The 11,879-nt window shown below is 40.2% G+C and overlaps 1 protein-coding gene across 2 annotated transcripts in view; it reads left to right on the forward strand.

Annotated features, from left to right (window-relative positions):
• myo1g (myosin IG) overlaps nucleotides 1-9,597 on the forward strand; it is a 64,353-nt gene extending 54,756 nt beyond the window's left edge. For both annotated transcript variants that reach the window (XM_006794377.3, XM_006794378.3), the window contains one exon: nucleotides 8,394-9,597. In XM_006794377.3, the coding sequence (XP_006794440.2) occupies nucleotides 8,394-8,556 (163 nt within the window). In that variant the 3' untranslated portion in view covers nucleotides 8,557-9,597. The remainder of the gene's footprint in view (nucleotides 1-8,393) is intronic.
• The last annotated feature ends 2,282 nt before the right edge of the window (nucleotides 9,598-11,879 follow it).

Genomic DNA, 11,879 nt, shown 5'->3' on the forward strand with positions numbered 1-11,879 from the left:
AAACCCGAAGAGTAGAGTCCTGGCCCCTAGCCCTGCCAGTGTAGCAGAAATGATGACGGATGATGATGCAGCAGCAGCAGCTTCTCTGCGTGAGTAGCTTAATGTTGTCCGTGTGTAATTTACGTTGAGTAGGCTAACCACGTTATTAAATTAATGCATGTAAGGTGAACTAGCAAACACCGTCATAGTTACATGAGGCTGTCTTCTTGTTTGATGGCAGATACTCCCTTCACCCTGGCCAAAAAGGCTAAAATGACCAAAGGAAAAGTGGGAAACAGCTAAACATGAGAGGTTTTTGGATAAAGTTTGTGTTTTTTTCCCCCATTGTTTAAGCACTGCTTCCAGCCAAGAATGATACCATAAATCCCCTATAGCTGTAGAAAAGGCTAACATTGTTATCTTTTTACAAAAAAACAGCTGAACATGAGAGGTTTTTGGACAAAGTTTGTGTTCTTCATTCTTTAAGCACCGGTTCAAGCACCGTTTAAGCACCGGCACCGTTTCAAAAGTACCGGTTTGGTACTGGTATCAGATAAAACCTAAACAATACCCATCCCTACTTAAAACTGTATAAATATCTATGGCAAAGTTCATGAGCTCAATCACTAATTTCAGGTCACACTGAAACACTGAACATTATTTTTAAGTTATGGTCCCCATTAGACTTAAAGTATGGTAAACCTTTTAAGATCATTGGCTAAGGATCAGTCAGTCACAAGTCATTAGCCAGTGAGCATGCAGCAGCCATCAGATCTCGCCTTACACGTCAATGTCTAGTTTCAAATTGTGACTGCATCCATCTTTTAGGGTCACAGCTAGTCACCATGATACCATCGCAGCACAGCAACATTGATGGCATCTGTTATGTTTGCATCACCTCAGATAGAGGTGTTAACTTCTTTTGTATAGACATAAATTTAGCTGTCAGTACCAACACTGCCACCTTAAAGGCACAACAGAAAAAGTGGATCCACATGGTGTGGAAGGTGCTTTAGTTTAATGTAAGGCTAAAATAAAACAGTCCATATACTATAAACTCTCAAGCACATGGTGGATGTGAAGGTTCTCAGTCATCCAGGTCATCGTAGTCTAAGGAGCTTGGAAAGAAAAGCGTCTGGACTTATTTGAGTTGCTTGAAGACATTTCACCTCTCATCCGAAAATTGGATTGGGAAACTCCCACTGGGTTTAAATCTGGGACTCTCCACCATTTGACCCTTAGAACTGAAGAAGCTTCTCGGATGAGAGGTGAAACGTCTTCAAGCAACTCAAAGAAGTCCAGACGCTTTTCCTTCCAAGCTCCTTAGACTCTCAAGCACATGGTTTCTAGTCAGCATGTGAATTGAAATCAAAGCTTTCTAAAATGCAAATCACACTTATGATTTAATGTTTTATGAAATTATTTAACATAAAGCTGTTTGATGAACTTCAGATCTACTCGCCTTATGCGAATAAAAAATAGCTGTTGTTAGTGGTGAAGTTTGGAGGATGTCCTGAATCAGAGGCTTCCATTCAGTTGATCGTATTAAGCAGGCTGATTTGCATCCACCCACAGCTGTAACTATAAGTCGTGGTGGCGCAGCTACGATAAGTTTGTTTGATAGTATTAGTTACAGTTTATTTGGCCATAATAAAACAGCTTATATTCATCCACCGTAGACGTGCGCTCTTTTTCCCAGTCATAGTTCTGTCAATGCGTGTATAGACTGAGGTCTTCTCTCCAGTCTGTTTTAGTGAAACTAACAGTTGATATGTGTATTCATCAGCTCCAAGTCTTGATGGCAGAGCGGTGCAGACACACAGGCTCATAAACATAAATGCAGGTGATGTTTCAATCATACTGTGCATATCCCATGCAAGTGTGTCATGCTTCTGTCTCCTTGGGACAGATAATCTTTTTATTGTTCAGCAGTTACATTTTAATTATCAGTCATGATTTAATCGTGGTTGCTGTGTCACCGCTTGTCCCTTGGAGGCACTGATCCGCGTTTTCTGTTTAAAGTGAAGAGAAGCTTCTGATAATATTATAAAATATTCAGTTTACTGAGCAGTGTCCTCCAGCAGGACAAACTGTTTCTAAAGAAAACTGTGTAAAAAGACATTAGAAGCATCTTTTATCCGTGTTGGCACATTACTCCCTCTGAGCTATGCTGCATGGGAGTGCTGTTGTTGATCTGATTTTCCTACAGTGGCACACACAGCATCAGAAGCCCTGTGTTTCAGCAGGCTCACTGGCTATTCCTCACCACACATGCGGCTCAGCTGTAAATGAAATGGCCTGTAAGTCTCCTTAATGGAGACACCAGAGGCATGTACTCACATCGGATTATCAGCATCCAGCATCATATTGGGGTTGACAGGGAGAAATCCTGGAAAAAGCTGAAGAGGGGGAGGAGGAGGCAGAAAAAAAGGGGAGATGAGATGAGGAGGGTCCAAGGGCTCCTCCAGGAGCTGCTGCTCGCCCCAGTTCTGTCTGCACCGTCGTCTCCATGAATTATTTGACTGCAGCATGAGGACGTTTTTGCAGACAGGAGCCTGTGGACCATGTTTATATACCACATCTCACTGCTCCCGTACAGACTGTCTCCTAATATGTGTCACTGATTTTATGATTTCCATGGAGGACATTTTGAACTCAATACCAAAGGGGAGATGTTCATAAAATAAGCTATCACAATGACAACTACGATGGGTAGTTTGCAGAGGGGAATCTTTACATCTTTGTTTGAAAATATGTGAAGAAATTGTATATATGAAAAAAAGATGGATGGAAAAATTATTATTATTGTTAAACAGCTTTTCACTCCTCCTGTCATAGGCAGTGAGAGCAGCACGTGTAACCCAGCTAACGCTTTCCAATCATGGTGACTGTTTTAGCCACACAGCGTTCACAACAACCTGAGGTGTGAGTCTTCTTCATGAGAGGAAAGAACGAAAGACGACTGGTTCTGTTCATTACCAGCTGCATATTTTTTATTTGTGGACTGTGATAGAGAAGCTTGTCCACAGCTCAAAGTTAAAATAATCTTTATTTACTTTATTCTAAGCCTTGGTGCAGCACCTCAGTTTATCAGAGACAAGCTGCTTTAGCTTCTCTCTGTATGAACATTTGGAAAACATTGGTTGGAGACGATGGCCCAAACAAAATTATTGCGACCTTATTCAGTGAGCTTGCAGTCTTGTTGAAGAAGACGACCAGATGTGACCTGTCCTCAAAGTGAGTTTGGTGCATCAAGACACTGATAAAATGGCAATAAGACTGAGTCACACTAACATCAACACATTACATGCAATGGGTGTGTCATATATGTCTTAATCGTCCAATCATAAACAGAAATGTAAGTAATCTTGTTATCATATAGAAATATAACCCAAATAGTCTGCAACCAGTTGAATCACCTACTGTAAAGAGGCGCAGCACAGACGAGTGTTTCTTATTGGTGCAGTATGACTCAGATTGATAGCATCGTGTTGTATTCCCTGGGTTTATAAATAAGATTTGCAAACCTTTCTCAGTCTTTCGGAGAGTGATTACAGCCAGTCTGATTCAGAGCACGATTGTTTGGAGACCGGTTGTCTTCCACCAGTTGACCTGTGCAGTCACTTTGCAACCAACTGGTCACTGCAGCAGTTTGCAATCAGTTTCCCTAAGCAAAAAAAAAAAACTTAATGCAGTCGTCAGGCAACCTGCCTCTTTAACCTAGTAGCAAGGAGGTTGTCATCCTACTGACAGAGCTATAATTTAACTATCCTCTGACTAACTGCCCCTCCTGCAGGTAAAGATGCTCACAGATGATTACATTAAAGACATCAGCTCTTATTGACATCATATAGAGCCAAGAATAGAAAAAAACTGAAACTTAGCAATCATTTTTTTATAAACATGCTGGCCTTCAGCCATGTTTAAAATGAACGGCCTTTTTAGACCTTATATATAACAGAAGATAAGAAAAAAAAGCCAATCCCAACAGGTTCACTTTTATGTCAAGGTCGAGCTGCATTTCTGGGCCTGCTTTTTATTTTCTGTATAGGTGCACAGTACAGACAGAGAACGCTAACATCTAATATCGAAGGTTTTCAAAGAGAATAAAAGAATCAAACCTTCACCCAAGTAAACTCAGACCACAAGAGCTCCTCAAACCACTTAACTGTCTCTGTCTTGGGGGGGGGCATCTTGTTGCTCATTAATAGATGTGCGACGAGATTGGAGACATCTGAAATCAATACTAATGTGACCTTACACGAGAAAACGAATCAAATCAAATTAAAGCCACCATGTTGTTTATTTTCCGCTACATTTATTACAGTTCCGCTCTCACTCTCGGTCACTGCTGCTCTCATAAATCAGGGCTGATAGGAGAGCATCTGTGATTTTGTGGTGATAGTTTTAAACATGCCAGAAACTTCCGAGCGAGTGAGGATGCATTTCTGGCTACTGGGCAACAGGTTTGTGCAAGAATTTGGCCAGAATCTGGATTGTTTGTCTGAGCAGTTCGTCTGTTTTAAAAAAACAACTGTTAAATAGTTGTAGTCTGAATTACTCAAAACTACAAAATTATTGTGAGAAGCTTTAATATATTAAAAAAACTATCCAGCAGTCCATAACTGCAAAAAACAATACATCAAAACAAACTAATCATTCATAAGGGTGTTGTCTAAAGGGTGGGTTTAGGTAAATGGAACAGTTTGGTTAGGGCAGGGTCATGGTCGTGGTAATTGTTGGTTAAAGGCTGGATGCAAACCACAGGCTGGACACCACAGTGTCAGACATTGACGGTTTGGTTGTACACCGATCCATCCACCCCAAACTGCTTCCTGGGAGGTTTGGCTGTAATGTAACAACATGCTTTTTGCAGCTTTAAAGCATCATTTAAGTTGGAAAAAATGGAAATGTGTTGAGAAATCGTGCACTCGGTCAGTGACTTCCATCTGTCCCAGTGTGCAGTTACTTCTTTAATCCTCTTGTGCACCTTGAGAGAATGTCTTTCCTGCTATGTACGTTATCTAAAACATTTATGTAGACTTAAAGATGGCTAATCTGTTCTTTTTTTTTAATGAATTTGCAAAGTGAGGTCCTCCAATGACCCTCTAGTTAAAGGTGGTTCCCCATCTAGTGCTTGTGAACATTAAATGTTTGCACAAGCAACATCTGGGCCGATTTCTATTGGTAGAGGACAGTCTGGTTATTGTGGACAATCTCAGCCTTAAAATCAAAATTCTCTTGCTGCAGCAGAAAAATTCACAGGCCTCTGCAGCCTGTCATCCACTGTCCTCAGGCGCAGCCAGAGGCTTTTCTCAATGTGCGCTGCCGGAGTTGGGTTTCACTTCTGGTAGTGCTAAGATGAGGTCAGCATTGTGTACAAATTAAAAAAGCCCTCAGGAGGTCAGTGGGTTTTTGTGTCAGGTTTATCATACTCCAGCAGGGCTGGACAGCTGGTTTGGGGGTTCAGCCAGGCAGGGTTGGCTTGGCTGAGAAAAAAACAGCAGGGCCACACCTGTTGGGGTGATTCATGATGAATAGCATCACAGCTCTGGAAAATTGCAGTGACTGAGGTCAAACTCTTTTAGAAAGAGCACAGCAAATAATGCATCTGCAACTTTAAAAATAGAGATCTCAGTTTCCGTCAGATAATTCAAGAAATATGTCCCCACTGATTGACTTGAAACATATTTTTAAGCAATTTGATTACCTGATCCAAATATGAGGTTTTCCACCGGATAATCTTTTTGTTTTATTCAGAATGCGGCTGCATTTCTCTGTAATTGTCTGTTATGGTTTTAAATAGAAACATAAATGGAAGGCAGTCACTATTTTATTACATTAGCCTGCACAGCTAATCAACTTAATTAAATCAGAATAGGCCTTGAATCCACATGACTAAGTTGTAACTGTCAGGCTCACATCAGTGACGAGGTAGTGACAGAACTGTCTGAGCAAAGAGACATTTCTGTTTAATCTTTGTGTGCTGGAAAAAGCTGTCTTTCAAAGTAAAATGTCACACCTCTGACAGCTTAATGTGTTTAATCAGTTTTGTATAGTTATAAAAGAGTGACTACGCTTAATTTTCTCTTATAAATGTTATAATATAAGCAGCTAAAACAGGAAATTAAGCCCTTTTACCTATAAAGCAAAAGTTTCACTTTTTTAACATTTTGGCTACAGCACTAAGACATATGTTCTCCATTGCAATTTTTTGTTCTAGTTCAACTAGAAGTTAGCAAGTGTTTGCAGACAACCCGCTGTCTTCCATGCAAACCATGAAGAACCTTGACAATCTGCTAGACATTAAAGTACAGGGAAAAGGAGGTTTTTGGTGAAGCACTCTTATTATTTGGCCTAGTGACAACCAGCAACCACTCACCAACCCGTCAGGGAGTACACATGCACGCAATGCGCCTCTGACATCACATGAGAAACCTGAATACCGTCAGCTAGGCTAAACAAAAACTTCATGATTAGTTTATACCAAATGAATTAGAAAATTAATTTGCTGAACTAGCTTATTTGCTAGCTGAACTAGCTTATTTGCTAGTTTAGCAAATCAATTCATTTGCTAAACTAGCAAATAAGCTAGTCTAATCATGTTGGTTAGCTATAGTAAAAACTTGACAACCAGTTTCATGAAAATGAAAGTTAAATGTATTTAATACTAATTATCATCTTTAAATGTTCAATACAGACTTGTCTTTGCTCAACTCAAACAATTCAAACAAATGAGGTAAAACTGAAAGTTCCAGCAAATACCACTTCCAGAAAAAAAACATTTTGCTTGCTTGTCAAAGAGAAACTCGAGTATGAACCTGAGCCTAATTGGAGGCAAAAATATTTGTCCAAACAATGTTGGATCAGGACGTTGCAATCAATATATGCAATCTAGTGCCAGGGGGCAAAGCCTCAGATTATATTTAATATGCAGGAGAATTTTTTTTATTGTACTTTTAACCGACTTTATGAGAGGTCCCCAGAGTTTGGTGAAGGGTTAAAACACAATGCACACACAAAAACCTAGCACACTTATAATCCAGTTCACCCTATTCCTATCTCTATTCCGCTAATGTATATAGCCTTATATATTTATATAACACTATAATAAACTGCATATTTAAAACCTAAGATTTCAGGTGTTTCTCCTCAGATTTGCACCAACGATTGCCAGCACTGTTGCATAACAATAATTATGCAATCTTCCCAAAAATGGGACTTTATCCTTTATGATTTCCAGCCATATTTTTGAAGACGACCATGCAGTCTGGGGAGAAGATGACACAAACACTTTGAAACAACACACTCGTCTGTCTTGCCAAACTAACCTCAAGCTTGCCAAGTTGGCTTATCCTAACAAGCCAGCTTTATCATCAGTCGCATTACCAATATTCAGAGGCATCCACAAATAGTCATTATGTAAATATTGCCTTTCATCTCTTTTTTTAAAGCCATTAACTTGAATTGAAACTGAGAGTGTTTGCTGATTGGAGAAAAAGAGAATACATTCGCAAGAGAAACATTCTTACAAGCAGGAGACTGAGTCTTAAACTCCCCTGGGCCTCTGACTACGACGTAGGTGGATTCAGTGTTAGAGTCTTTATAAGCATGCTGCACAGATCCAGCCATGTGCCGGGCCAGCTTGTGTTTGGTGGAGCAGCGGGGTCAAGGCAGCCACGCTGAGGCTGCGGGATCCCCGGGGGTCGAGGAGGAAGCAGCGACTTCACAGTGGATCATCTTCAGCTGACTGTGCAGCAGCCAAGCGAGCCCAGGCACACTTTCATGCCCCAGCTGTCAGCAGAGGGGCTGGATACTGCTTTGATCAGGGGAACTCGGCAAACAGCCAGGTGTTAGGTGATCAATAACAAATATTTTGTGGTGATGCTTCAGTTTTGGGTTTTTTTTTCTGTTTTTTACTTTGTGACTTGCTCTGGAGATGTTGTAGTCTTGTTGCGGTACACATTCAAAACACACTTCTAAGAGGAGCAGACTGCAACTTTGGTATCCCAAGATTTTGGATTAGCAGCGATAAATGCAATGTTCCTGAAACCCACGCACCAGTGGGCAGGTTTGGGACTCTTGAATCTTAGCTTGTGTAGACCTGTATTTTAATGTCTGGGTAAAAATGAAATAAAGATCAAAGTTAGTTTTATATCTGTGCATCTGTGAATTCAGTCAAAAAAGGCTTAACAAAAAGTCTGTCTCCAAGTGAATCAAAAGCAGCTTCATATTTTCGTCTAATATCCAAGATAATATATAAGTGGCAATAAATGTGATTTCTACAGCCCGTATATGGACATGGATGGATGTGGACATCTTTTAAAGCTGTGTAATTTTCCCACTGAGCAATTTTCTCTGAACATCTTCTGCTATTTAACTGACCAGATCATGTTTGCGTTGTTGTCTTCCAGGGTGAAAAAAGTCCAGTTTCCTGTGAAGGTTTGCCGTTCAGGTCTGGAGATTCACATGCGAGGCAAGCCCAAGAACATCTCGGTGGAAACCAAAGCCGGTCAAACCATCGCCGATTTCAAGAAGAGTAAAGACGGTTTCATCCTGCTGATCCCCGCTAACTAACAGTCCCCCAGTCAAACCATTAACAGCTACTCCTCATCGACATCTAAGGAGAAAATATCAGCCACAGACATCCCAGCTGGACTTTAGCAGGAATTTCTTTTAATACATATAAACAATTTTGCAGTATATGAGGATTTTAAAGTAGTAATCTGAGCATTTTTTCTGGGAGAATCTGCTTTCTTCAGCACGCAGAGGAAACTGAAAGCTGAAATACTTTTATATTCATTTATAACACGTTTATATGTTTATGCTTTTTTGTATTTTTATGAAATATAAAGATGTTTTTTTTAAGATATGATTGAAAAAACAGAAACAAAAAGCACTTTTTATGATGATAAATATGGACATGTTTTTGTGTTGTAACACACCGCTGCCTGCAGACTGAGATAATTATGTCAGAAGTAATAAAAGGGGGAAAGAAAAAAGACAGTGGGGGAAAAGTCATTATTCAATGTTTACTTAAGTTCTCTGTATGTTAATGTTTCTCTCGTGTTTTGCCACATGAACAGAGTGAATGTCGACTTTACGCAGTAATTAAAACCCATTAAAATGTTCAGCCTTAAGTGGCTTTAAGGCTTCCCTGCACAAATATACTGAACATAATGAATCAGTAAAGACGCTTCTATCCGTCCTCTGAGTGGCAGCTATGAGGCCGCGTCCACAGAAAACTGAACCCCGTGACGCAGGAGCTGCTTCCTCTCTCGCCCCCTTTCCTGATAGTTAGACTGATAAACACAAACCAGCACTGGAGAGGTCATTTAAATGATTTCTGAGGAATGAAACTGAACTTTCCTTGTTTATTTATTGTGCTATCCGGTTGTCCAGATATGTTTCTTTTATTGTGAACAAACTCACCATGAAACCTGCTTTTATATTCTTCTATTGCAGTCTTTTACAGAACTTTAAATAAAGTGTAAATTTGTCGTCTCAGGAGAAGCCGCACTAAACTGAAGCCCAGCTTGTTTATCATGGTTAAAGCTAACCAATCATAGAAAACTTACAAGAAACGTGTGATTAAGTTGAACCTTGTGTGTTTCTACAGTACCGCTGAAAATCGTGCTACCTTGCTACCTTTGCACTGTTCACGTTTTGTAGAAACAATAATTGTGACAATAAATGTTTTTTTACATTAATAATTATGAGTGTTGTCCAGGTCTAACTAACAGCAGCTGCAGATAAATTTGAGCTCTTTTGTGTAATTCTTCCCAGAATATTTGCTGAAGAACAGATAAACCATTTGGTATGAACCAGATTTACGGACATGCTTAAAGAAAATGATCCTTTGGTAAAGATTGCTGCATAATTGTCATTTTTAGTCCTTTAGTTTGTTGTCTCAATGTTTGATGCAAACTGTCCCGTGGAAGGAACTGATACTTATATAATACAAGGGGTAAAAAAATAAAGCCAGGACTATAAACGACAGTTCCTCTGGTGGCCACTCGAGACTAACTCCAAATATGAGTTAATCCCCACAGACTCCCGTGTTACAGCAGGAATAAACATGTTTACAGCCTGCTACAAACATGGTTTCAGTCTCTGCAGCTGATTTACATGCTTATAACAACTGAACAGGGTTTGTTGTTGTTTATCATTTTAAACTCAATTAAGGCGAATAGTCTGTGACTGAACCAGACCTATCCAATTTGTTTGAGATATTTTAGATGTATTATCAGCCAAAAAAAATGTTGTGTGGCTTACTGTACTAACAAGTGACCCAAGAAGTCTCTGCTTCAGTTTCACATTCTGGTAATTTTTAAACTACCAGTAAACACACAGTTTATACCTGCAGCCAATGCTAATTAAATTTGATGTTGGTTGATAACTTAACATTCTACCTTTCTGACTCAAATGAAAATCAGCCACTGGTGCTGATACCAATACAAATACTTTTAACCTGTAAAGGCAGCTTGTGTTACATGATTTATAAATGAATCATCATCAGTTAGCAATTTCTTTTTGTGCCAGCCTCTAAAGCACTTTGGCTCAGCCACTGTTGCTTAAATGTGCTACAGGCTATAAATACAATTCAGCACAAAAAGGTTTGCATATTTTTCACAGATTATAACTGATGTATGTTTTTTAATTTTCCAAAGAAAAAAATGTTTAACACAGTTCAGTACGCTTCATGCTAAGAGGGTAGAAACAAAGCATCCTATCAGTCCTAGCGCTAGCATCGATCAAATACCACTACCAGTGTTGGTATCGATATAGATGTTTAGATCAGTCTGCCCATCTCTAGGACGCAGTAGGTGGTTCATGCATCTGACTAGGATGCTGTGGCGGAGGTGTGGTCCCTGACTTAGTTGCAGGTCAGAAGTGGTGCATTGAGCTCAAGGGGGCGGTGCCGGGAGACAGGTGAGGCCACAGGTGGTGGCGACTGGACTGATGAGGGTCTCCGTTTCTTTTCGTAGTGAAGGAAGAGACGAGCGGAGACAGAGGTCTGGACTGACTGTGTCTTTGTCTGTGCAACTGATAAATAAAGTGAAAACCAGTAAGCACAACCATCGCATGTGTTGGATCCTTGAACAGATGCATCCCGGGTGTACTCTTAGGAGAGATGTTACAAGCATATCCCAGCAGGAGTTGCCCCGGGGAAGACCCAGAGCATGCTGGAGGGATTATATCTCTCAGCTGGCTTGGGAATGCCTTGGTATGCCCTTCAGATGAGCTAGACGAGGTGGGGGGAGAGGAAGATCTGGGTTTCTCTGCTTTGACTGCTGCCCTCACAAGCTAAAACGTCCATCCTGCATGGATGGATGCACAAACATAACAGTGTCCCTCTTTCATACATGCCCACTATAGAGTGGATTTAAAACAGCCTTGGACTTTTTTATTCCTTTATTATTCCTTATTCTCAATGCAACTGCAGATTCGGGTGTGTTATGCTAGTAGCAGCTAATGTAGCCTTTAGCCGAGATTAGCAGCAGGTTTCCAAAGAAGGACAAGCAGACTTTAATGTGGAAAATTAGATTTAGTGTTTTATTGCAAAAACTTCATTTCAAACACAACAAAACTTCCACTTTCTTTTAGTGAGGTTTTAGATACCGTTACTGCTCCACTTAAAGTAAATATGTGCGTGTCTCTGTTCACAGTCTGAGATCTTAATTCTCTGATATGCTGCCAGTTTTTATCTGTCTCCACGGTGACCTGTTAGTGCGACGTCCTGCCCTCGCCGTGACTCCTGCTCTTTGACGCACACCCTGCTGTGATTCCCCAAATCTCAGTGCTACATAATACTCTGAGAGTACAGATGTGTGTGTGTATTTTTCACGAGTAGGAGCTGCATAATGTGGAAGGAGAAAATATTGTAGCTCTGTAAGTTA

Source organism: Neolamprologus brichardi, chromosome 22 (genome assembly GCF_056152115.1).
Source record: "Neolamprologus brichardi isolate AB-2024 chromosome 22, ASM5615211v1, whole genome shotgun sequence".
Taxonomy (NCBI): domain Eukaryota; kingdom Metazoa; phylum Chordata; class Actinopteri; order Cichliformes; family Cichlidae; genus Neolamprologus; species Neolamprologus brichardi.